The sequence below is a fragment of the Ceratotherium simum genome, chromosome 25, assembly GCF_057802395.1.
Source record: "Ceratotherium simum simum isolate JZ-2026a chromosome 25, ASM5780239v1, whole genome shotgun sequence".
Classification (NCBI taxonomy): domain Eukaryota; kingdom Metazoa; phylum Chordata; class Mammalia; order Perissodactyla; family Rhinocerotidae; genus Ceratotherium; species Ceratotherium simum.
Genome location: NC_141924.1, coordinates 16,870,768 through 16,898,350, shown reverse-complemented (window position 1 = coordinate 16,898,350; position 27,583 = coordinate 16,870,768). Strand labels below are relative to the sequence as shown.

Sequence of the window (27,583 nt, the reverse complement as noted above, 5' to 3'; positions counted from 1 at the left end):
AATGGATATTCACATCTGTCAGGAAGCTCCTCCGGGGCAAAAAAATGTGTCATTTTTCTCTGTGGCACAAATCTTTGTACTAGGAGGCTCTTGATTACACACACACCCACACACAATAAATGGATGGGTGGACAACTGTGAATTGTGTGTATGTATATACATGTATATAAATACGTCTACATGTATATATACACACGCACACAGAGGAGGAGAGAGAAAGTGTGTGTATGCATGCACGTGCCTCAGTTTGGCATCTGTAAACTAATAACAATAATAATACCAACTGCAGAGGGGTTTTGTAAGGATTAAGATAGTTAATACATGTAAAACGCTTAGAATACTGCCATAGCAGGCGCCAGGTAAAATCTTAACTATTGTTTTTCATTAGTGTTATTACTATCCTCCCACAACACTGAATGGATGTGGAAGTTCCACATCCTGTAGGAAGTCCCCCTGCTGTAGGAAGAAGACAGAGTCCCAGTCATTTAGGGAAATCTGGGGCAGCTTGCTGAAGGAAGTGGCATTTGAATTGTGCCTTGAAGAAAGGCGGAATCGCTCCTGTAGTAAGCCGAGGGAAGGGCGTTCTGGATGGGAGGAACCATGGGAGCAGAGGCGTGGAGGTGGGGACTCTCATCAAGGAAAGCGAGTTGCTCTATCACTTTGGGAGCGGTATGAAGTTCGGTTGGACAGCTGGGTTAGGCAAAGGTCACAAAGGTATTTAAATGCCTGGTTAAGAAGTTTCAGTCTTACCTTCTAGGCAGTGGGGAGACACTCAAGCTTACTGAAGCGGAGAGGTGGTCGTGAGCTCAAGACTTTGCTCTAGGCAGTAAGAGACATTTAAAATCACAGGGAAATCGGTTAGTCCTAAGGCCGCCGTAACAAATTACCACAAACTGGGTGGTTTAAATCAACAGAAATATATCCTCTCATGGTTCTGGAGGCCAGAAGTCTGAAATCAAGGAGTCGGGAGGGTTAGTTCCTCTTGGAGGCTCTGGGGGTGAAGCTGTGCCCTGCCCCTCCCCTAGCTTCTCGCGCCTGCCGGCAGTCCGTGGTTCTCTTTGGCTTGTAGAGGCGGCACTTCCATCTCTGTCTCTGTCTTCACATAGCCTTTGCCTCTGTGCACCCTGGGTCTGGAACCTCCTTCTGCCCTTCTCTCATAAGGACGCATGTCATTGCGTTTAGGATCCAATTGGATTTAGGATCCAATTGGATCATCCCCTAAATCCAGGACAATCTCATCTTGAGATCCTTAATTACATCTGCAAGATCCTTTTAACAAATAAGGTCACATTCCGGGTGTTCTGGGGTTAGGACAGACGTATCTTTTAAGGGCCACCATTCACCCTACCACAGACAGCTATGACAATTGTCCAGCACAGGTCTACCCTTAAATACAAATTCCTGCCATCAGATGGGCCAGAGCTTTCAGGAGTCCAGAAGTACCATGGGGCTATGAGTCATTTTTCCCGTGGTTTTTCTCATCTGTGAAAGTAAATGTGGTGTGTGGGGCCCAGGCTTGGTGGGGGGGCGGTGGGGCAGCAACTGTGATTCGGGGTAACTCAGAGGTTCTCAATCTAGTTACACGTTAGAATCACCCAGGAGAATGCTGAAAAAATACCCGTGCCTGGGCCCTGCCCCCAGAGATGCTGGTTTACTTGGTCTGGGGTGGGGACCAGGTGTTGATGCTTTTTAAACTCCCCCAGTTATTCTTAAGTGCAGGGGTTTTCAATGAGGGCAATGTAGTGCCGAGGGAGTGAGAATTGATTCTTGGGGGGCAAAAGAAACCCTTAGACATTTCAATATACGTGAGCCTCCACCGGACCACATACATTAATAGATACACAATGTATCTACAGTATTAAAATTCCATGGGATGGGGTGTTTTAAAATATAGTATATTAATAGGAAATCTGAGGTACAGTGAGGCCCGCAGATCAGGAGACGACTGCCATTGAAGAGGTGTTTGTTACTCTCGGTTCCTGAGAGGAGGGGGCATGCCGCCCCTGGGGGTGCACAGGGAAGCATTGGGGTGGGTCGGGGCAGAGGGAGAGGGCGAAATTGGAGCAAGAGTCTTCGTTGTGGTTTCCGCGCAGGCACTGGCGAGGCAGGGTAAGCAGATTCAGGATTGGCTAGTATGAGTAATAATTTCCCTGGGCTCTGGGGCGTAGGGTCTGTCCCTGGTTGTCGGGAACCTGGCCCTGGGTGGTTAGGGCAGGGGGATAGCGGCCTGGAGCTGAGAGTCTGATTAAGGAGGTGGTGTGAGTGTGGGCTCTGGACTGGTTGGTTTGCATTTGAAAAGCACGCTCACTGGCCAGTTGCTTGATGTCTCTAGGAACCGGCTAACCTGGGGAGGGGCAGCGAGGCCCCAGATGTCAAAGCACCAACATACAGAAAATAAAAGCCACGGTGAATAGTGGGGGTAGGAGGTGAGGAGGGAAGAAAATGTCCAAAAAGACTTCTTAGGGGGAAGGGACCATAATGAAAAAAGAGTTGAGAAACACTGAGCTATATCTGGGCTGCTTTACGTATTCTTTGGTAGAACTCCCAGAGCAGGTGCATCTCCCCAGAAGCATCCTTATCCAGATGTGTAGCTGGATCGGGCCCCTCTTTGCCAGCAAGGACTGTGTGCTCGCTTCCTCAGGGGCCCACCGCCTTGTCAAAAGCCCAATACCTTTTAACAGCAGAAACAAACGAGAATTTAGAGTCCTCTTGTGGTTTATTTTGCTCTGTAATCAGCTGCTGAATTTGGCCTAATGGGATTCTAATGTTTTTAAAAGCCAATTTAGTAATCTTTGTATTTTTGATGGATTGTGAAAGCCCTATTAGTTATTTATATCGGTGTACACATGCATGGCTGCAAATGGCAGATTTATGCTTTTATGTGCCATTAACATCTACACTCTGTTAGCAGCATTTAGCCAGCTCTCAAAACGTTGGCCTAATCTCCTCTATGTCTGTAGACACACACACACACACACACACCTCTATCATTCCGTGTGGTCAGCCATGGGGTGTTTCAACTTATTAAACATCCTAGTGAATAGTTCCTCACTATATCATATCAAATAAGTGATAAGTCTTTAGTCACTAGGCTGTTTAATTAAAGATAATCAGTCTTTGAAGACTTAGAATACAATTAAATATACTTAACACTAAAGCTTAGTTGAACATGATTTAATCTTCTTTGGATGATTCAGGATCTTACAGGCCTTGGGGGTCTTCGTTATGCATATAAATGATCCTCATGCTCTTACTCTGCAGAAGTTCCATTGGAAAGAGACTTCCAGTTGGAAGCCTGCCAAGTAGATGGGTCTCCACCGTAGAGGATACCCTCACAATGACCTGGAAATGGTTTCTAGACATCCCAGGGATGACAAATCTGTGAATATTTGTCCTTGGCATAAAATGCTCTGACAGGTGGTGTGAAATCCATTTTCCAGCCCCCTTTTATTTCTCTCACAGGAAGAAATCCTCAGTGGGGTGCTAATGTATCACTAACACCTTTCTTTCAAACTTACTAATCTTTCTTTTCCATCAAGAACTCTACCTAGGACTCATTCATTAATTCAGCTTGGGTTTATTAAGCAAGTCTCAGTGAGACACAGTAGAATTGGGGAGTTGGCAACAGGGAAGGGTACAGCTAAATTTGTTTCAGGGCACATAATGTATATTCAAATAATGAATCCAGAAGGTTTCTTAATATAAACCTCCTTACCACCCCTACTGCCCATCATCTCCTTCCTTCCCATTCTAGTGTGATCACCTTCGTTAGTTGAGCCATACTCAAATAATAGTTAAGAATTAAAATTAATCTGAGAAAGAAACAGCTAAATATAGCCTCAACATACCTTTTAAAAAGGTTTGCCTTTTAAAAAGAAAAGGCAAAAACTGATAGAACTGCAAGGAGAAATAGATAAATCTACTGTTATAGTTGGAGACTTCAACATCCCTGTATCAGAAATGGACAGATCCAGCAGGTAGAAAATCAGTAAGGGTATAGTTGAACTGACTAGCACCACCAATCAACGGGATATAATGGACATCTATAGACTACTTCATTCAACAACCGAATACACATTCTTCTCAAGCTCACATGGAACATTCCCCAAGACAGACCACATTGTGGGCCATGAAACACACCTTGACAAGTTTAAAAGAATAGAAATCATACAATGTCTGTTCTCAGACCGCAATGGAATTATACTAGAAATCAATAACAGAAAGATGGCTGGAAAACCCCAAATACCTAGAGGTTAAACAACACACTTCTAAATAACACATGGGTCAAAGAAGAATCTCAAGAGAAATTTTAAAAATATTTTGAACTAAATGAAAATGAAAATGCAACTTGTCAAAATCTGTGGGATGCAGCAAAAGCAAGGCTTAGAGGGAAATGTATAGCAGTGAATGCATATATTAGAAAAGAAGAAAGATGTAAAATCAATAATCTAAGCTTTTGCATTAGGAAACTAGAAAAAGAGAGCAAATTAAATCCAAAGTAAGCAAAAGAAAAGAGTTAATAAGAATTAGAGCAGAAATCAATGAAAATAAAAACAAGAAATCAATAGAGAAAATCAACAAAGCCAAAAGCTGGTTCTTGAAAAGATCAATAAAACTGATAAACCTCTAGCCAGGCTAACTAATAAAAAAAGAGAAATTATTAATATCAGAAATGAAAGAGAGGACATCACTACAGATCCTATGAACATTAAAAGAATAATAAAGGAATACAACTACTGTATGCGCACAAACTTGATAACCTGCGTGAAATGGACCAATTCCTTGAAAGACCCAGTGCATATCGGGTGATAAGTGAAAAAAGTGAAAGAAGCAATCTGAAAAGGCTAAATACTGTGTTATTTTGGAAAAGGCAAAACTGGAGTCAGTAAAAAGATGAGTGGTGGCCAGGGCGTGGGGGGAGGGAGGGATGAATAGGAGGAGCACAGAGGGATTTTACCGCAGTGAAAGTATTCTGTGTGATACCATAATGGTGGATACATGTCATTATAAGTTTGACCAAACCCATAGAATGTGCAACACCAAGAGTGAACCCTAATGTAAACTATGGACTTTGGATGATATTGATGCATCAATGTAGATTCATCAATTGTAACAAATGTACCGTTCTGATGGGAGATAATGGGGGAGGCTGTGCATGAGTGTACATAGTGGGTATATGGGAAATCTGTGTACCTTCTGCTCAGTTTTGCTGTGAACCTAAAGCTGCTCTAAAAAAGTTGAAGAAAAAGAAGATTCACACTCAAAGGCAGATGACAAACTAGGAAAACACATGTGCATGACACATGTCAAGCAAAGAGCTATTTTCCTTAATATAGAAAGAACTTATACAAATCAGTGAGAATTTTATATTTCTATAGAAAACTGGGCACAGGTATGCAAAAGCAGTTCTCAAACAAAAGAAAATAGATGCTAGCAGCCGTGAAACAATTGTCTTGTTCATAATTACATGAAATCGAATTAAATTAGATATCATTTTCCAGCTGTCATTTTGGTTAGGGTATGGTATACACACTTGGACTTTATCTTCATGGAATTTCACACTCTTGTACTTATTCATTTATTTGTGTGATTATTTGATAGATGTTTGCTGCTCCAGCCAGACTGCTCTGTGAGGGTAGGGCTTGTGTGGTGTTTGGCTCAGAACACAAAGAACCTGCACATTGTTTGGACTCAATAAATATTTGTTGAGTGAGTGAATAAATTAATAAATGAGAATGGATAGAAAGTTCTGGAATCTTACACAAGAAATGACTAACAGTGTTTCCCTCTGGAGAATGGGACTATTTGCAAGGAGAGGAAAGGAGGCTGCTTTCAGTTTACCATTTATATCCTTCTTACTGTTAAAGTTTTTGAAATGGACTTATAATGAATGTTTTGAAAGTAGCTTACTTTTTTTGTTTGTTTGGTTTTTTTTAATTGAAGTATCAGACATACAATATCCTACTAGTTTCAGATGTATATCTTAGTGATTTGATATTTATATACATTATGAAATGATCACCATAATAAGTCTAGTTATCATCTGTCACCATACAAAGTTGTTACCATGTTATTGCTTCTGTTCCCTATGATGTACATTACATCCCCATCACTTACTTATTTTGTAACTGGAAGTTTGTACCTCTTAATCCCCTTCACCTATTTCGCCTACCCCACAACCCCTCCTCCCTTTGGTAACCACCAATTTGTTTCCTGTATCTATGAATCTGTTTCTGTTTTGTTTTATGTGGAATCTAAAAAACAAAACCAACCAACCAACAAAAGTGAAATCATATGGTATTTGTCTTTCTCTGACTTATTTCACTTAGCATAATACTCTCTAGGTCCATCCATGTTGTCGCAAATGACAAGATTTCCTTCTTTTTTATAGCTAATAGTCCGTTGTGTATATATACCACATCTTCTTTGTCCATTCACCTATCAATGGGCACTCAGATTGCTTCTGTATCTTGGCTATTGTAAATAACGCTACAGTGAGCATAAGGGTGCATATGTCTCTTCAAAAGTAGCTTACATTTTTAAAATGAATGTCCAAGATGGGAGTGGGGTGGTGAAGAAGAGACATAGGATACACAGAGGCCAACTTTTGACTCGCCACCTTATCTCAACCTGTTGATAGGGAAGCAGAGGGTCAGTCTGGGCTGGAAGCAGACTGTGCTTCCAGGAGAGTGCTAGAGAGGCAGAGGATCTGGCCAGGTGTCCAGCTCAGCCACACTGAGACGGCTGGTTGAGATCTTTAGGCTCAGACAGAGGTGGGAAAGAATCAGGTGGGTGTTGAAAGTTCACAGAAGCCAGAGGTCAAGTTTGAAACATCTACTGAGCCAGAAAAGACCTACAATCAGCATTCTATTTTTTTTTTTTTTGGTGAGGAAGATTGGCCCTGAGTTAACATCTGTTGCCAATCTTCCTCTTTTTGCTTGAGGGAGATTGTCCCTGAGCTAACATCTGTGCCAATCTTCCTCTCTTTTTGTATATGGGATGCTGCCACAGCGTGGCTTGACGACCGGTGTGTAGGTCTGCGCTTGGAATCTGCACCCGTGAACCCGGGGCTGCTGAAGCGGAGCACGTGAACTTAACCACTATGCCACCGGGCGGGCCCCCACAGTCAGCATTCTGAGTCCGGGAGATCTGAGAGGCAGAGAATGATATGGGGCAATGCGTTGGTCTGGGTCTGCTGACATCCTAAGCGGGGAGTGCTATTCTCTTCCTCTGTTGTATCTCCCGTTGAGTGTGGGCATCTCTGGGTGTATGATGATTCTTCTGACCAGCACGCCAGCAATGAATCCTGACCTCATGGAGGCAGGAAACGAAGCACCGGAAATTATCTCCTCCCATGATGTACAAGCCCCTCAGCAAGGCACTCAAGCCCCTCCGTGATCTAGCCCCTGCCCACGGCCCTAGTCACAACCTCATTGTGATTCTCTTCAACTCAGTGCTCCAGCTCACTACAATCCCTGCCATGCACCAGGAGTTTTCCTGCTTCTGTGCTTTGGATTTTGCTGTTCCCTCTGGTTTGCTCATTCCCAACCCCCTCTTCCCCACCCCCCGTCCAGTTCACCTAATGAACATCAGCTCATCTCTCAATACTAATCCTAGGTCAGCTCATCTATGAAGGCTTTCCTGACACACCACCCAGGTATAATACCCGATTTCTATTTGTGCCACCAATGTAGCGTGTGTGGGCTTCTCTTACAGCACCTGCGACACTCACGAGTATGTGTACTTACCCCACTAGGTTATGAATTTCTTAAGGACTGGATCTGTTTCTTACTTTCCATTGTAGTCTCAGTCTGGCACATTATATAGAGTGGATGGATGGATGAATGGATGAAAGGGTAGGTAAGTGGATGGAGGGATGGAGGGAGGGAAGGGTAGATGGAGGGATGGATGGAGGGAGGGAGGGATGAAGGGAAGGAGGGAGGGAGGGAGGGAGGGAGGGATGGATGGATGGATGGATGGATGGATGAGTGAATGGATGGATGGATGGATGGAGGGAGGGATGGATGGATGGATGGATGGATGGATGGGTGGATGGAAGGAAGGAAGGGTAGTTGGATGGATGAGTAGATAGATGAATGGAAGTTAAGCTCCATGAGAGCAGCTACTTGGTTTTGTTTCCTGCTGTGTCCTCATTGCTTAGCACAATGTGGAACACATAGTAGATGCCCAAAAATATTGTTTAATTAATTAATTAATTACCCTTTTATAAATTAAAGGATGATGCATTATATAAATGGGATTTAAATGGATGGTTGGATGTATGAAATGATTAACGATTTGAATTGCAACTATTCAAGGGGAAGTTGCATGGCCTCCTTGATATAGAGCAAGAGAGTCTCCATTGTCCAAAAGGCAATTCTCCTTATTATTTGACCTTGGCCTGTTGCCACGTGTTAATTGAAATGTCAAAGACTATTTTTTAACTCAAAACACTCTAACACACAACTTCCCTGTCAGTCACACCCCGGGCTGAGTTTTATCACCACCACATGACACCATGCCCATGAGTATCACTGCTGTGGAGGGAGCAAGGGACATGCTTTTCAGAGAACTTCCAACAGGCCACAGTCCATGCTCCTGGGAGCCAGATGATCTCCAAAATCTAACCAACCTCTGACATTTCCACAGCTACTCAGGACCTAGCTGGAGGCCTAAAATACCATTCCACTACTGGAAGTTCTGAAATGAAACCCCGAACCCCTTAGGAGGAGTCAGAGGCCGAAGCAGATGCTCACAGTCTTGCAGGGCCCCAGGCACTCCTCACTGCAGAGATGAGGAAAATGGGAAAATGAGTCTCTCTCTCCTCTTAAGCCTCTATGAGATTGATGTAGCTCAGGACTCAATGCAGGGAGTTTCATGGATAATGCAATGAAGGCAGAACACTGGGAGAGGAGGGGGGCAAAGGAGGTAACCAGTAATCTTGTAAGGATATTTACCAGTGCTCCCTCATGACAGGAAAGAGAAAGGGGCATAAACCACCGTGGGGCTTGCATGATGAGGCTTTGCATCATGGGGAGTGGGAAGAGAGCCAGGAAGCCTACTCAGCACTTTCACTTGGGTGTCCAACAGGTGTCTCAGATTGAATGTGACCAAAACTGAATTCTTGACCTTTCCCCCAGCCCGACCCTCCTGCAATGTTCGCCCATTTCAGTAAATGCTAAATCCATCATTTTAATTGTATAGGTCAAAAACCTTGGAGTTATTCTTGGCTTCTCTCTTTTTCTTATACCCTACACCCAATTAGCAATTCCCTTGGCCTTGTCTCCATTGGATATCAAGAATCACTTTTGTACCACCTCCACCATCGTTACCCTGGTTGCCCAGCCACTCCCTACAGTATGTTCTCCAACTGGAGTGGTCCTCTGAAAATGTCAGATCACATCCCTCCTCAGAACCCTCCAGTGGCTCCCATCTCACTCCCATAGTCACCCATGAGGTTCCACCCAATCTGCCCTCGCCACTTCTCTGGCCTTATCACTTACTGCTTTCCCCTCACTTTCTCTATTCCTTCCTCCAACCAGCCAAGCCCGCCCCCCTCAGGGCCTTTACCCTATGGTCCCCTCTGCTGGCCTGCTCTTCCCCCAAGACATCAGTCTGGCTCTCATGCTCACTTCCTTCAAGTCTCTCTTTGAATGTCTCCCCTCTGTGTGACCCTACCACCCCACCCAGCACTCCCCATCCTCCTTTCCTGCTCTGCTTTACCCTGTGGCACTTACCACCCAACCAGCTACATATTCTAATTATAGATCTGGAACACACGTACCAAGATGGCAAGGATTTCCAGTATTTTGCTACTGGATCCCCAGTACCTAGAACTGCACCTGGCACCTAGTGGGTGCTCGGCTAATACTCATTGAATTGGTGAATGAACAGAATATTTTGCCCTTTGCTTCTCCGTGGTCCTGTAACAGCTGGTTTTCTTATTTATGCTGTCAGTGTTAGAGCCACACCGTCTCCCCACTGTCTCTGTGCACCTTGTACCACGTACAAGGCCTTAATGACAGCAGAGCTGCCACTGTGGGTTGACAGTCCCTAACCCAGATTTTAATTAGCTCCCCTCGCTCCTGAGCTGACTGCAAGGAAAAGCTGGCTGCATGCGGCTCACATGGGGAGGGTAGGCTGTGGGATCACCTTGGGCCGTTTCCTCCTCTGTGACCCCCGCTGCCGTGTCCCTGCCTCTCTCTGCCTCAGCACCCAGCAGGCACACGGGGTACAGCTTCCCTGTTGTCTCAGGATCTCCCTCCCTGGAGCAGGAGCTTTCTAAGAACAGGGCCTGCAGCTTCTTTGGGTGTCGGGATCTCAAAAGTGACATTTGAGTTGGGCCTTGAAGGATGAACGTGCGCTTGCTGGGCACCCAGCAAAAATGAGGATAAAGATGGTGAGGGCGAGGAAGAAACGGAGATACTGGGTGTAGACCACTGTTTCTAAAATTTTGGCTGTGAAAGGGAAGAGAGAGAAACACGGTAGCTGGAAGGTAAATGTGTAGTCTTCAAGTCCAAACCCTTTTTTGGCCCAGTGCCCTCCATGGCCCACCCCTGCTTCCCAGGGCAGCTCTTCTCCCACCTTCTGTACCCTCTGCTCCAGCCACTCACTGCAATGCAGAGACATGCCTCTGGGCCTTTGCTGTTCCTTGGAATGTCCTTTTCTAATAATAATGAATATAACATTTATTGAGCTATTTATAGGGGCCAAGATGTACGTGTATTAACTCATTTGATCTTCCAGTGGCTCTATGAGGATTAGACTATGACTATTCCCATATTATTTGCAAGGAAACTGAGGTACAGGCAGGCTAAATGATATGACTATGGTGACATTGCTGGGAAGTAGCACAGCGGTGATTCGACCTGAGCATTCATTTGGGCTCCAGAATCCACACTCTTTCAGCTCTGCTGTAAGGTGTCTGCTCCCCCAGGTCCCAGCTCCAGTGTTAAGCTCCCCTGGGAAGCTTCCCTTCCCTTAAGCTCCTAGGCTGACTTGGGCTCACCCTGCTATGCTCCACACTGGACCCTATGCACACCTCTGCTCTGCTTTCCCATAGTATTTCAGTTGGTGATGCGTCTGTCTCTCCAGCCAACAAGGAGCCTTTGAAGGCAGAAACACGTCCTGTTGTCTTTGTGGTTGATGCTCAGTGTTTGTGGTTGAATAAAGATGCACAGGTATCTTCATGTTCTTTTAAGGTCAGCACACTTATTCCTTCTATGTACTTCAGGCTCCACTTTTGCACATGTTATTGAACCCATTTCTGAAAATTCTCCATCTTTCCTCTTATTTCTTTTGATGGGTTGGCTTCAGACTTCCTAAGAACGTTCCCTTGGAGTGTAATTCATTCTGCGGGCTAAAAATGAACCATGGTCTGGGTTTATCCTAAATGGAGTACGGCTTGCCTCTCACAGATGAATGGGTTCACCAAGCCAGCCCTGAATTTGTTTCCCACTGCCAAGTCTCTTAAAATAAAACGGGTTTCCAAGCCGGTTGTGCAAACATTAAAAAAAAATCTGATAACTTCCTATCTTATTTCTTAATAAATTTAACAGTAAAAGAAAGCCTTCTGGCACTGTGTTATTGAATTCCTAAATCTTTGGCTTCAAAGAACTTCACTTGGATTATTAGCAAACATTTATTGACTCCCTCTTTTGTGCCAGGTTGTCCGTATATTTTATCCCACACAGCCTCCCAGCCACACTAGGAGGTAGATAGTATCAAATATTTTACAGGGGAGAAACGGAGGTTCAGAGGAGCCAAGTCATGAGCCCCATGCCACACAGCTGGGAGATGGCAGGGCGGGAATCTGAACCCAGCCAGGTCTATCTGGTGCCTGTTCAAGGGCTGGTCTGCTGCACCCCAGCTGCTCCCTTCCCATTTCGTAAAGCTGGGACTGATGCCAGGACCCTCCACTTTAAATTCTGGGGAAAACTTAGCAGAAAACAGGGTCTGGCTTGGCAGGCAGCACTGGCAGTGTCATTCTCCTCCTGCAGCCAGAGACAGACAAGGCAGAAACCAAGCCGGGGGCCACGGTGCCAGGACGTACCTAGTCTCCTTCCTGTCCTTCATCACCATCATCAACATCGCCATTGAGGGGAGAATGGATGATGCTGGTGGCTGTCTTATTTGGTTTTCTCTTGGTGGCTAAATAGCATCCAAGCCCAATAACAGAATGGAGACGCAGAGAAAAGCTGAGAGGAGAGAAAAGATGGCAGGGCATTATGTTTACTATGAGGCTGTCCTATGCATATGGGAAAGTGGGCATATAGGGAGGCAGAAGTGCACCCCTGTTGCCCCCATGGGACACAGAATGCCAGACGTGGTTTCCCAAGGGGCCCACTCAGAGGCACGGTTCTCATATTTTATGTTCTAAGTGACCTAACCAGAAGGTCGTCTGTCTCTAGTCAAGATTTCGGAAAGATGATCTGCAAGCCTGTTTGAATCCAGACATGAAATAAACAAAACTGCACATTTGTGGGAACAGTGTATTTATCAGGCACTTACTATAGGCCAGAGGCTTTAAGTATATTATTTTGTTCAATCACCACAATTAACCGATGAAATAGATATTTTAACCCCTCTTGGCAGACATGGAAGCTGCCTGGGGCTCTGGGAAGTTCTTTTTCTAAGTTGCACAAGAGACTGAGGCAGGATTGGAGCTCGGCTCCATCAGAGCCCATGGTTATCCGAGGCCCCCTCTGTCCCACCTCCAGCCAGGTCAGTCCCACAGCAGAGAGATCTGCTTATGGCTAGAAATGTGGACACCCAAAGGCACTAGCTCCTCATCTTTTAGGACCCACAGACCCCTTGGAGAATGTGAATGAACTTCCCTCTTAGACAAATGCACAACCCACCCCAAAGTAATAGAATTTCAGGGAGACCATGACCCCTTCAAGCCCATCATGGACCCTAGCTTATGATCACCTGCTCTCCAGGGAAATTATTTCCTTTAAGTCCAGTCAAAGTCATATTTGAACCTTGGTTCCCCCTGTTTTTGAACTTGAGTCTTCATCACTAGGCTGTAGCTGTCCTTGGCTCCAATAATGGAAATTGATGAGTTGTTCAAAACTCAGTCCTGCATCTGACACTAAAATATGATGCTCGGACCTTCTTGTTGACCTAGCTGATTTTTATACAAAAAATAAATAACTCTAGTTTATGTGTATACCACATATAGAATTCTCAAAATGAAAGAAAAAAAGAAAACTCTGGTATATAATCTTTGCATAATAGATCAATTATAGGTTTCCCAAATCTCAGTAATCTAGCTTTCAAAGCTTCTTTGAATAATTATATTTTCACATTTAAATTTCATGACCCTCTAAAAGAAGAAGGAATAATCCCAAGGGAAATTATTTATTCTTATGATAAAGCATAAAGTAGTCCAAAGCTGGGTTTATATACATTAATTGATTTTCCCCTCAGTTAACATATGTTGAATACCTACTCTTCACTCAGCACATGCAAAATACTTTTGTACACATTATCTCATTTCATCCCCCACCTCCAGCAACCTTGTGAAGGAGACAAGGCTTCTACTCTCACCCCCATTTCACAGAAGAGGAAACTGAGGTCCAGAGAGGCTCTGTGACCTGCCCAAGGTTAAACATAGGGGGGAAGTGGCAGAGCCAGGACTGAAACTCTGGGTTCCAGGCTCCAAGTCCTATTTGCTTGTGCCTCAACCAACATATGAAGCAACGTTTTAAGATGCAGATCTGGGAAAAGAACTTGCTGCACATAATGTAGATACCAAGAAAGCAATCCTGTAAGTACATGTAAAGGTCATTTGTACTATTAATTAGAAAACTTCATCTTCCCCGACATTGAGGGCTCACTCACGCATCTCCTTTGCTGTGAAGCCCCCTGACAACCACCCCCTTTCCCCAGGGGGACTTCATCACCCGGAACCTTGGGTCACTTATGACACTGGGTGATAATCATCTGGTGCCGTTTGCAGTGAGTGCTCTGAATTAGAGTCAGAGGTATCAGGGGCATCAGATGAGGGATTGGCCCAACGTTCATTGCCATGGCAACGGCTGCTTGACTTGGCCTCCAACCAGATGTCTCGGCAGGTGAGCAAACAGGAGGAAGCAAGGATGACTCAGGGCGTCAGTGCCCGGGGTGAACAGGAGAAGGACTTGGCTGTTAAGGGAAAGGGGACAGGGAGGAGGCTGGCCTTGGAAGACAGGCATTTCTGTGAAGGTTTTATCTCCCCTTAAAGGCTGAGGGTTCCTGAAGTGCAGGGCCCGCCTCTCAGTCATCTCTGCATCCCGTGTGGAGCCTAGCCCAGCACTGGGTAGTGTCCAGTAAATGATGAATCTGTGTTGCCCAATTAATGCCAAGTTGTATGCTGGCACAGTCCACAGTGTTCTTCAGACTACCCATCATGACCCATTAGTGGGTCATGTAATCACTTTTGGTGCTGGAGACCAGCATGTTTGTTAATAAGATAGAAGAGGAGAGAAGTGAAAAGAAAAAAAAATTGAGAGTTGAATCCTACATGGGAAGGATCGGTATTATTTTCCATGAATTTTTTTTCCATGGAAAACATGAAAAGTATGTGGTGGTGGGGGTGGGGTGTGTGTGTGTGTGTGTGTACAGGGCCGTGATATAAAATACATTCTTATTCTGAATCACAGGCACAAATGTTTGAAAAACAATGGTTAAAGAACAATCTTAGAGAGAATTTATTTGACCAGTTTCCTGATTATAGAAACACTAAAATCTAATGGTCATTTGCATCATTCATCCATTTATTCATTATTCATCCAAAAAACTTCTACTATGTTTGCCTTTCCCATTATGGCAGGCTTCTAGGTGTGAAGACGAAACATCCAGGCACAAGTGTGGCTGCAGTCACTAATTAGGCAGCACAGGCCAGAAGAGGTGTGTGACAGGGCCACCTCATGCCTGCCCATCTTTGGGAGAGGAACCTTTGTTAGGTGAGCTTTTGTGGTTCGAGCAGGGTGAGGAGTGGACTTGAACTACCTTCTTAAGTATGTCTTCTGCTTCTTTTGCATGTCCAAAATGCCTAGCATGGTTGGGAATACAGTAGGCACTCAATAAGTGCTGTCTACTTATTGACAACTACTCATTCTTCAGGTCCCTGCTAAGACATCCCTTTATTCCTCATTTTCTCCTGCCATAGGGCATGTATCCTATGGCTTTGTAGTTATATGTATAAGTGTCTGTCTCCTTCCCTTAGACTGTGAGCCCACTGAGGGCAGGGAGTATGTGTATTCTGTCTATCACTGTATCCTCAGTCCCTAACAGCATGATGCCTGCCTGCCTTGTATCCTCAGTGATTGGCTCTTGGTAGGTGTATCTGTTAGTTACCACCATAATAATGCTGAGTAACAAACAACCCCAGTATCTCAAGGGCATACCAAGTTAGCATTTGTTTTTGTGGAGCAGCTCTAAGCTGCAGGTTGTTCCTGGATCTGCTCCGTGTGTCTCTCACCCTCCTTAGACCAGCGGGCTAGCCAGGGCGTGTTTGTCTCATGATAACAGCAGAGGCACAAGAGAGCAAGTTCAACTGCACAGGCACTTTTCAGGCCTTGGGTTCCACCGTGTCCCTTAACATACCTTTGGCCAAAGTAAGTCAAGTCCAAAGTCAAGGAGAAAGGAAGTGTGCTCTGTCTATGGAGGTTGGGGCTGTGATGGGAACAGTGAATATTTCTGAATAACCTACCAGAGTAAGTTCTCAGGTTCTCGCTTAATGTCCATGGAATGGAAAGGAAGGGGAGAGAATAATTGGGTATTCACCATACAAGTCACAAAAGTCCGTGGGGACTCTTCTGCTTCCTGACATATAGCTCTGCAGAGAGAGCCAGAGCCTCGTCTAACAGATAACAGCCCAGCCACCCGGAGTTAAATTTCTTGGGCAGAAGAAGCAAGCTCTCAGAAGGGACTGCCAGCAGAGACTCTTCCTCCAGGGCCCTCAGGGATGGCAGCTGCCTCTGGGACAGAGAATGGGACAGCGACCCCTGGCTTCTCAAGGGGCATCTCTGAGTGAATAGAACCCTCGCAGGCCCGAGGGAAGGATTCTATTTTGTGTCCTTTGGACGTGTGTGCATACAGATGAGTACCCCCATGCTTGTTAAAATCAGCAGGTCAGGACTTGGGGAAACCTTTTTAAGTAGCTAGACATCATTTCTAAAAGGGGCCCAGAGCCTTGGTTCTCATGCTGGCTGGGCGGTACCGACTCTGGTGCGGTTTGAGGTTGTGCGAGGTTCTGCGCGCCTCCTTTGGTTCACCGAAAAATAACGATCTGTTTCTCTTTCATTCTCTCTCCCCGCCGACCGCAGGAGTGCTGTGCCTGCCAGACAGCCTGAACCTCCACAGAGACCCCCAGCGGTCCAGCAAGCCGGGAGAGCTGCCCATGTTCAGCCAGTCGGAGCTGAGGACCATCGAGCAATCCTTGCTGGCCACCCGCGTGGGCAGCATCTCAGAACTGAGTAAGTGGACACTGGTTCTCCGGCCCTCCGTGTGCCCAAGGCGCCAACCACCTTCAGGGCAGTGCTTTGTAACCAGCCAGGTGACACCTTTTATTGAGCACCTGCTGTATGCACAAACCAAGGCCAATGATGGCTGTGGGGAAGGCGAGGGCTCTGGGGTCAGGCAGGCCTGGGAGATTTCCTGGTTCTCCCACTGATGTGGGTCAAGTTCCTAACCTTCTCTGAGCCCCAGTTTCCTTTTATATAAAATAGAGAAAATAATAGTACCCAGCTTAGAGGTGAATTCAGTGAGCTAATGCCTGTAAAGGGGTTTGCCACGGTGCCTGGCACACAGTAAATTCTCTATGGATGGTGGCTGTTCCCTGTTGGTTTCCATGACAGGATCCATTTAAAACATATGCCAGATCACCTCTCTCTGTTCAGAATCCTCCACTGGCTTTCTATCTGACCCATAGGAAAAACCAAAGTCCTGAGAATTGCTTCCAGGCCCTCCACCTTCCCTCAGACGTTTTCTTCCACTCTCCCCTGAGGCCCACCGACCTCAGCCACCCTGGCACCTTGTTATTCCTTGAACACAGCAGGCATACCTCAGGACCTTTGCACTTACTGTTCCCTCTTCCTGGACCACTCTTCCTCCAGATATCCACGTGGCTCGCTCCCTCATTACGTTCAAGTCTCACCCAAATGTTACCTTCTCAATGAGGCTTTCCCTGGACACCCTATTGAAAATTATAACACCCTGAGGACACCTTTCCCTCTAATATTTTTTATTTTTTAATTACAACTTCACTGAGATATTATTTACATACAGTTCACCTCTTTAAAGTGTACAATTCAATGGTTGTTAGTATATTTCCTGAGGTGTGCCACCATAACCACAACCCATTTTAGAACATTTTCATCAACCAACAAAAAACCCAGTCAGTAATCATTAGCAGTCACTCCCCTCTCCACTTCCCCCTAGTCGCACTAGATTTTACTCATTTTTTTTCCAATTGTCGATTTCTCCCTACTAGAATGTATTCTCACTGAGAGGAGAGATATTTGGTTTGTTCATTGATGGAACTTCAGCACTCAAAGTACTGCCTGGCACATAGTAGGCCCGCAGGAAATATGAAGATAGAGAGAGAGAGGGAAAGAGGGAGAGGGGGAAAGAGAGAGGGAGAAAGAGAGAAAGAAAAGAGCAGAAGGGTAGAGAGAAGGGAGGGATTGTCAAGAAGGCTGGGGTATCTCAAGTCTGGGCAACGACTTGCCTTGCTCGTGCACCCCTAATTCAGGGCTGTGCTCTCTGAGTTTGGCCAACCAGAGGAAAATCAAACTGCATTAACTTACGATCCAATTGATTGTTGCTGTGTGTTAGTTCCTGATGGGACTGGAGCATTGATCTCAGAAATGCTAGATTACGTTCAAGTATGAGTTGGTGTGAAATTCTAGAAAATCCTGAGCTATAAAAGGATTCAGGATCCAGAAGTCAACTTGTGCCTCTTCCCAAAAGAACTCCCTGTATACCCAGGATACACACCCTCCATTTAGCACATGGCACGTGCCTCTGCAAGGGGAAGTCATAGCTGATTCAAGCTGCAAGAGCCCTTTATGGTCACGAGAGAGCTGCTGCCCTGGCTCCTGACTTTGGAGACTGTGGTTCCGTTCTCATCAAACCCCTGAAGTCACAAGATGCCTCCAGTCACAGGGTCTTCCAGCTACTGGTCAGTCATACGATTGTTCTTAGACTTTTGGATGCCGTGGGCCCGTTTGGCAATCTGGTGAAGCCTATGGACTCTCCCTCAGAATAATATTTTTAAATGCGTAAAATACGTGCATACGTTTACAAAGGAAACCAATTATGTTAAAATTCAGTTACTGAAATATTTTTCATCTAAATTGTGGTATAGTAGTTCTGGGCTTTTTTATTAGCACATTGTATACCAAGATTTAGCAGCAGCTCTGATAACCCCGTTATTGTGAGGTAGTGATGTGTGTGAAGGAGATTTTGAGATATCTGCCGCAATGGGAATGGGGGAAGGAAATGTCTGCTTTTTAACGGTCCCCCAGGGATTCAGATGTGGAGGGTCCAAGCAGCCCCTTTGGGAAAACACTGCTCTAAGAAGAAATGCCACATCGTTTGGGACTCCGAAAATTTCTAGGACCTGCCAATGACCCCAGAAACACAGAATCTGGCTACAGGGTTGTGTCATGTCTACCTGGGCATAACCTGGGAAGAGGCCCCCTCTCCAGTCTCCCCTGGGGTCTCAAAGGTTTGTTCTGGGATATCTTTTGTTTGTTTCTTTATTATTATTATTATTATTTTATTGAGGTCATCAATTTACATGAATTTTATAACATTCTGTAATTTCAAGTGTGCATTATTATATATCAATTTCTGTATAGACTGCATCGTGCTCACCACCAGTAGTCTAGTTTGTATCCATCACCATATATATGTGTCCCTTTACCCCTTTTGCCCACCCCCCACCCCCTTCCCCTCTGGTAACCACTAATCTGTTCTCCTTATCCATGTGTTTATCTTCCACATATGAGTGAAATCATGTGGTATTTGTCTTTCTTTGTCTGGCTTATTTCACTTAACATCATACCTTCAAGGTCCATCCATGTTGTTGCAAATGGCATGATTTCGTCTTTTTTATTGCAGAGTAGTATTCCATTGTGTATATATACCACATCTTCTTTATCCATTCATCCATTGATGGGCACTTGGGTTGCTTCCATGCCTTGGCTATAGTGAATAATGCTGCAATCAATATAGGGGTGCATAAATCTCTTTGTATTGTTGATTTCATGTTCTTTGGATAAACACCCAGTAGTGGAACAGCTGCATCATATGGTATTTCTATTTTTAATTTAAGAGCCCCACCTGGTGTCTAGCACTTGGGCTGGGGCCCTGCTTGATTCCGGCACTCTCTTCGAAGAAAGCATTTGCTAAGCAAATCCACGCTTCACCTAAGCAGGCAGCCTGCAGGAGCGGCTTGCCGCATAAATTGTTTTTAAGGACAATTTGCCCTGTAAATTAAATGCTGTTGCTGTCATTGAATGTTGACTTTCACATATGAATTGTTGGCACACAAATGGATGCTGCGAATTACAAACGGGCTTTGTACCTTCATTAAGTCAGCCCTGTAGAACGTGTGCTCCGACGCCCATTGATAAGCCATGTGAGTGACTGAAGGTAATAAAATTGCCTTCTTTTCTGATCTGACTGTAATTTAGACTGGCTCGCTCTGTGGTCTGAATCAATACAGGCTTGCTTTCTCTGTATACACAGAGAGCTGTTCTTCATATGCAAAGGTTACTCTGCCTATGCATTCTAGAAACTACTGTTTTTCCAGCGAAAGCGAGATGGAGAGAGTTAGTTCCCAGACAGCCTTGCTCTTCTTGAATCGGGTGTCCAGGTTTGACTGCGGAGCCCTGACCGTGGCCTTCTTAAAGCTAACAATAATAATAGCAGCAGCTGGTGTTTATTAAATTAGAGAACTATGAAAAATCTTGACATGAATTTTTTCAATGTAACCATTATTATCCACGTTGATATGGGAATGGAGGCGAGAAGAAGCTAAGCAACTTCTCTAATTTAATCGGCCACGTCTGAGAGCTGAAAGTTTGCGATTGAATCCAGTTCACCCCTCACCAGTAGACGACACTCCCTCTGGGGGAAGCCCAGCAGGTGTTTCTCCAAGTTACAGATGGAATGAGAGCCCCACTCTGTAAGATCAGGGTGTCGGTCAGGTCTGCATTCCTTCCAGCGCTGAGGATCTGCAGTTCACTCTGTAGGGCGCATTGTGGACACTGTCCTCGAAACTACATTGGAGATGTGAAAATTCACAAAGGTTACCAAGTACCTCATCAGCGGCCAGCTGGGGGCCCCCTGCAGGCTGAAACTTCTCCCAGTAACCCCGCCTCTATCCTCAGGACATCACATTAAAATCCAGAACTGCCTTGATCCACCAGGACGTTCAGAGCACTTAGCTTTGTCCAGCCTGTTATGGCTTGGGGTAAAAATACATCCCCTATTTCTAGAGCACCTACCATGCACCAAGTGCTGTAAATACATTAAAGGGATTATTATTCCCATTTCACAGATAAGAAAACGGAGACCTGGAAGGAGAAATGTTTTGCCCAAGGCCACACAGCTAGTAAGTGGCAGAGTCATAATTCAAACCAGTTTTTCTTTTTCCACTTTGCTATGCTCTGTCCAATTCAGCTTTGCATTCTGAGCGCCTCACACTTTGCCCACAGCTTGGGAAATATCAGTTGAATGTCCAATGAATAAACGAATGACCCACAGTGGACTAGTCTGTGAAGCAAAAGCTGAAGAAAACGCTCGAGGTGAAGGGAACTGTTAATGAAACTCCAGTCAAATGTTAACTATTGTATTGAACTGAGTTTTGAACTGAGACCTAGAGCTGAACCTATGTATGTCTAAAATATTTGAATGAGATGCTAAATCAGGATACCCCAAAGGTCCCCAAATCTCAGGTGATTCTTTAACCCTGAGCTCTAGGAAATTTGCAAGGCGATGCACTGCACTTCACAGTTGGCTTCGAGTCTGGCAGGCAGTCTGGGTCTCCTTCCCTGACCCAGTGAGTAGGTCTGGGGGAATCAGGTCCACCCCGTCTACCCACTGAGGCCACAGGGAAAGCAGAGGCCCTGGCTTTTCTCACTTTCAAACCAGCGCGACTCTGCATTTGGTCCCATCCAATCCCATATTTGCATCCTCTGAGATCTGATCTCGGTTCTTCTGCCCAACATCCCAGCCTTACCCCCAAGCTCCCAGTTAAATCCCCATCGGACAGTCATTAATTGTTGTTTAAAGGGAAAAAAATGCCGGCTTCATTGAAAAACGCCTCTTCCTGTTATCTTTTCGCACTAAACCGTGAACTTGTGGTTCCCACTCAATGAGGCAATCAAAATGGGGCCATTAATTTACAGCTGTGTGCAAAAAGGGTTTCTGGGTTTTCTCTCCTCAATGTCACCAGAAGAAACAAAAAAGCAGCCCTTATTGCTTGGGCACGGGGGTCTCGCTCCTTGTTTGAAATACAGATGGCTCTTTTCAGAGAGTCCTGCTGCCTCCAGCCCCCAGGGTACACCTGTGGCCCTCTCAGGTGGCAAGGTGGCCACTGGCCTCTCCGTATTTCTTGAATACTACACTCATGCTTCCAACCACAGTGCCTCTGCACCTGCTGTTTCTTCTGCCTGGAAGGCTCGTCCCCTGATATTAACAAGTCTCCTCCCTCACTTCATTCAGGCCTCGGCTCAAATGTCACCTCCTCAGAGAGGCCCTCCTGTGACTGCCCCACTCATTCATCCTTCTCCCTGCCCTCTCTGTACACTCTTCCTGCTTTCGTGTTCTTCAGAGCACTGATTACCACTTGAAATACTGTATATTTACTTGTTTATTTTCTGTCCTCCCCACCAAAATTATAAATCCCATGAGAGCTGAGTTTTTCTGAACATCACTGTAACCCCTGTGCCTAGAACAATGTCTGGCATACAGTAGGACTCAATAAATTTTTGATGAATGAATGAATGAGTGCATGAATGGTAAGTTTCCTGCTGAATCCAGAGTGCAGTCTTTTGTTGTTCCATCCCTGTTCCTCCAGCTCTCCTTCTCTTTACAAACGAATCTCCTCTCATCACCCTGTACTAATGACATGGATTATAGGTGGTCTTTTCTTTCTTTCTTTCTCAAGGGGAGGAGTTTTGGTGAGGCAAGTTAAACAGCAGTTCATGATGCTAGAGAGTGCCTTGGTTTCCTCATCTGTGCTGTGTGACCTAGGGCAAGTGCCTTGATCACTCTGATCCCTAGTTTTACCATCTGTGAAAAGAGGTTGATGATACCTCCTCCCCCAGGGCTGTGGGAGGTTTTGAAACATAGTATAGTAAGCGGTAGCTGGCCGTGGATGAAATGGAAGAGAAGGGGGCCTGCCCCATGGCTTAGCGGTTGGGTGCACGCGCTCCGCTGCTGGCAGCCCGGGTTCGGATCCCCGGCGCGCACCACTTCTCCAGCCATGCAGGGGCCGCGTCCCACGTGCAGCAACTGGAGGGATGTGCAGCTATGACATGCAACTGTCTACTGGGGCTTTGGGGGCGGAAAATAAATAAATAAAATCTAAAAAAAAAAAAGAAATGGAAGAGAAGGGGAGGAAGCGAAGGTGCTTACTCAGCGCAGGTTTGAGCAGAAGGAGCCCACCGTTGGAATGTGTGGCCCTTTGTCCCAGGGTGATTGCACGCAGGAGGACTGCTTGGTGAGAGCAGCACTGATAGCCTGAGTCTGGCAGGTTCGAGCAGCTTTTCCCAAAGGGCGGCATGGGAGATGATCGTAGGTAATACGCAAATACGCTTTCTATTTTTAATTGCAATGAATTTTTTATGAGTGCTAGAAAAATATTAGTTTTCCCTTTATGGCATGGATATGAAGTTTCCTTTTAAAATGAATTTATTTGTATGAAAGAATAAGCCAATTTAAAGAAAAATAGTAAGTAAATAAATTGTACCTGCGGCACACAGGTATGAGACATGGCGTGATGGTGATTCCCAAATCGCCAACAGTGGATTCTCAAGTAGGTTCCTAGAACCAAACTCCAGCTGCCCAAACTCGAGGCAGCTAGTGACAAGTGGATTTGTCGTTTGGGGTTCATGAAGCTGACAGGTGAAGCAGCAGATAGCACACAGATAGAGTGGAGTTTGAAATGGAGCTAGTGGGCCGGCCCCGTGGCTTAGCGGTTGAGTGCGAGCGCTCCGCTACTGGCGGCCCGGGTTTGGATCCCGGGCGCGCACCGACACACCGCTTCTGCGGCCATGCTGAGGCCGGGTCCCACATACAGCAACTAGAAGGATGTGCAACTACGACATACAACTATCTACTGGGGCTTTGGGGGAAAAAAAGAGGAGGAGGATTGGCAATAGATGTTAGCTCAGAGCTGGTCTTCCTCAGCAAAAAGAGGAGGATTAGCACGGATATTAGCTCAGGGCTGATCTTCCTCACAAAAATAATAAATTAATTAAAAATTAAAAAAAAAAAAGAAATGGAGCTAGTGGTTGCAGAATCCCTGTGCCAATTCCGTCTCCCGTGGCCAGCTCTCCTCAGAGACATCCTTGGGGCCTCTGATCCAGGGACCAGGCTGATAACAATGGTGATGACGATGGTGGTGGTGATGGTGAAAATGGTGTTGGTAGTGATGACGATGGTGGTGGTGATGATGACAGTGATGATGGGGATGATGGTGGTGATGATGAAGATGATGATGAAGATGGAAATGATGGTGGTGATGATGAAGATGATGATGATGGTGGTGGTGATGATGGTGATGATGACACAAAGAAAAACAAATAGTGCTGAATACTTATTAAGCAGTTACGATGTGCCAGACACTATTCTGAGTACTTTAAGTGGTTTATATGCATTATTTCATTTAATACTATGACATAGGTACTTTATATGTATTATCAATTTAATCCACACAACATATCCGTTAGATCATAATCATCCCCATTGACAGAGAAGTTAAATAACTCACCCAAAGTCACAGAGCTAGTTAGTGGCAGGTTGGGGGCTCAGACTCAAGCAGTCTGAGTGCAGAGAGCATGTTCCTAACCACCACACTACACTGCCCCTCCAAGAACAGGACAATGAATGAGGCATGGTCTCTGGCCTTGAGGCTCAGTGGGGGAGGCAGATGTGTGGAAAATTAACTGTGAAATACCACAGAATTAAACAAATAACGTGTTAGACTTTATTAGCAGGTATTGCAGGTACATGGGAAGGGGGGATTGATTCTGACTGGGGACATCCTGGAGGGCTGCATGGAAGAAGTGGCATTTGATCACAGCCTTGAAGGTCTTCAGTTGGGAGAATGAAGGAAAGGGCACTCCAAGGTGAGAAGACAAGAGCAAAAGCAGGGAACCTGGAAGTGCAGGGCAGGCTGAATAATCCTCAGAGGAGATGGTGAGCCCAACCAGGACCACAGGCTTCCAGCATCCTGGGGAACTGGAGGGGTCGTGCAGGGGCCCAAAACATGGACCCTCTTCTCTCTCCACTCCCTTTTTATTTTTCCTGTTTTGAGCTTTTGTATGGGAGCTTTCAAGAAAGACAGATGGAAAGATGAGTGTACTCCAGCCTGACCTTCTGATAGATCACCTTGTAGATGGAAGGTACGAGACAGTGAACACACCACCTCGGTAAGCTCATTATTCTCATAATACCAAGTAGCACATGCCATAATTCAAAATTCAGAGACTACAGAAAAATTGGAAGAGAATGTCACCCACAATCCCACTAAGCAGAGAAATCCTTGGTCAACATTTTGGTATTTTTTTCTGGTATTTACTCAGTGCATAGTTTTTTAATAACATAATCCTAGTCACACGGTATGCAATTTTGGATTTCACTTTTTTCCAATTACCATTTAACTATGAGGAGTTTTTTTCATGATAGTGCAGCTCTATGTAAACATTTTTAATGACAGCATAAGTTTATTATTTTATCACCTGGATGTACCAGAGTTTATTTAACCGTGCTCCTATTTTTAAACATTTGTTTCTTTGTCAAATTTTGGATCCTGCAAATAAGGTTCGGGTGAAAATCCTTGTGCATGAAGATTTTACTGCATTTTGGATTCTAACATTGGGAAGGATTCCCAGAAATGGCATTACTGTATCAAGGGTGAGGGGCATTCATTAACACCTTGGCTACAGAATGACAGATTGCCTGAAGACAGACTTGGAGCTGGCCACGGCTGCTCTGGGCTGTCTCTGAAAGAAAGACTCAAGTCAGTGTAGCATGAAGAGCACAGGCAGACAGACCCAGGTTGGAATCTTGTCTCTGCCTCTTACTCACCTTGTGACCTTGAGCCTCAGTTTCCTCATCTGTAAAATAGGATTCTCAACCTTGGCATTATTGATATTTTGGGCTCAATTCATTGTTGTGGGGATGTCCTGTGCATGGTAGGATGTTTAGCAGTATCTCTAGATGCACTAGCAGCCCCCTGGACATGGCAACCAAAGATGCCTCCAGGCGTCCCCTGGGAGGCCAAATCAGCCTGGTTGAGGACCACTGTGTACAAGTGAAATAATGTAGTACACACCTAATGGAGCGCTGTGAGGATGAGAAACAGCGCCCAGCACAGGGCGGTGCTCAATGAATGGCAGCTGTCACCACTGTTCGTGCAGCTGGATGCTCCTGGGAGGACGCACTGCATCAGCTCGGAAGCCCCTCCCAGCTCTCGGGGTCTCTGCATCTCAGATTCTTTGGCCAAGTATCCAGCAACGTCCCTTTCCCCTCCTTCCAGCGGTCACAGTGTGGCCTGCTGTTTAGAAACAGAATTGCTTCCTGGGTCTTCCTGGTGGAAGCCTTTCTCCCTCCACTTTCCCTCTGCTCTCCCACCTTGTTGGCGGCACAGCCTTCCTCCTGGAGGATGGTGAGTGCTGAGATGGGTCGGTTACTGGGGAACCCAGATCCTTCCAGCTGCGCCTCCCTGGGGGGGAGGTAGGCCCACCCCCAGTGTTTTCAGACCCTGCCCCCTGAGTGCAAACTCACTGGGAATCAGCCCCTCTGAAAAGTTCACCCAGTAGTTTTTGAGACTCCTCAGGTGGCCTCTGACGTGTAGCCACCCCTTCCTCCTGCCCTGTTGTGGCTTACCCTAACGCCTTGGCCTCCCGTGAACCTCCATGACACCTCAGACCTAGCCCTTGCCCATGGCTGGGGCCACCTTTGAAGACCCTGATCTTGTAGCCGAGGACAGTACTGGACACCGAGGACTAGTGCTTTCCAAAGCCGTTGGCCATTGGCCCTGCCTCCCCCAGCCTCTGGGGCTCATCCCCACTCTTTGCCCAAGGATGCTGTTACCGACAGGTCTCAATTAAAGATGTGCTGAGCTGTTCTGCCAAAACCCTGGCTGTGCCCGAGCCTGCCGTGATCCCTGGACCTCTTAACGTGTTTGTGCTGCCACCAGTGATGAGGACTCTCTCTCTTTCACCCTCGTGGAGGCAGTGTGGTTGGCAGCTAAGAGCGTGGACTCTAGACCCAAATGGCCGCAGTTTGAAGCCCAGTCCTTCACTCAGTGGCTATGTGATTTCAGCCAAATCATCTCCCTGTGCCTCAGTTTCCTCATTTGTAAAATGGATATGGTATCAGGACCTACCTCACTGCCTCCTGTGGCAGCGAAGGAGTGTGATGTGTGTAAAATTCTCAGGAATGTCCTGCACACAGGAGGTGCTGTGTGTGTTTGCTGTTATTCACCATAGCCTCATCCCGGCCCCAAAGGAGAGCCACCCGGGCTCCTGCCCCTTTTCACAGCTTCCAGGGAAAAGCTCTTCGGCTCTGCCAAGCGCTGGGCAGGAGGTCTGATCTGAGAGACCAGGCTTCTGTGGATTCCAGAACCAGCTCCCGGCCTACATCATTGTCGGTTACCCTTGTGCCCCCCCACCAGCCTCTCTTCCCTTGGGGTGACCTGTCTCCTAAGAGTCTGTCTGGTCACCTATGCAGATGCACCCATTGACCACTGCCCGCACCCACCCTGCTCACCAGACAGGTCAGACTTGGAGAACCCTGAGCTGAAGCTCTGCTCCGTCAGCAGAGCCTGACCAGTCCCCTGACCCCCACCCCACCAAGCCGGCCCCGCCCTGGAATCCACGGTGGCACACACTTTGGGGATTTAGGCCTCAGACCCTTCCTCAGAATTTTTCAAAGGCCACGCCCAGAGGTAGATTCTAGATTAGTGCCTTTTTGGAGGCACTGTGGTGTCGTGACCAAGAACATGAGCCCTGGAACCCTGGCTGGAGTCACAGCCTGCCGCTTCCTGAGTGACACCTGGGCAAGTTGCCTCTTCCCTCAATTTTCCCATCTCCGAAGTGGGTATAATAATACCCGTCCCATTTGGTTCTTATACAAATTAAACCAGAAAATATATGTAAACGGCCTGAGATGGGGCATATATCAGTATATTGTGGTTCCTACCTCTGCTGCCTCCCTCCCTCTCCTCCATGTCACCATCCTCATCAGGAAATTCCAAACAGTGTCATTGTGCCCGATCCCACCCAGACCTGCCATCCCTGTATTTTCTTCTAGATTCCTTCTCAACGTTTGCCGATTGGGTGCTCTTATTTGG

At 46.0% G+C, this 27,583-nt stretch overlaps 1 protein-coding gene across 2 annotated transcripts in view; it reads left to right on the top strand.

Annotated features, from left to right (window-relative positions):
- The window catches only part of ABTB3 (ankyrin repeat and BTB domain containing 3), a 302,523-nt gene that overhangs the window by 164,319 nt on the left and 110,621 nt on the right, over window positions 1-27,583 (top strand). For both annotated transcript variants that reach the window (XM_014780586.2, XM_004418069.3), the window contains exon 2: window positions 16,314-16,463. In XM_014780586.2, the coding sequence (XP_014636072.1) occupies window positions 16,314-16,463 (150 nt within the window). The remainder of the gene's footprint in view (window positions 1-16,313; window positions 16,464-27,583) is intronic.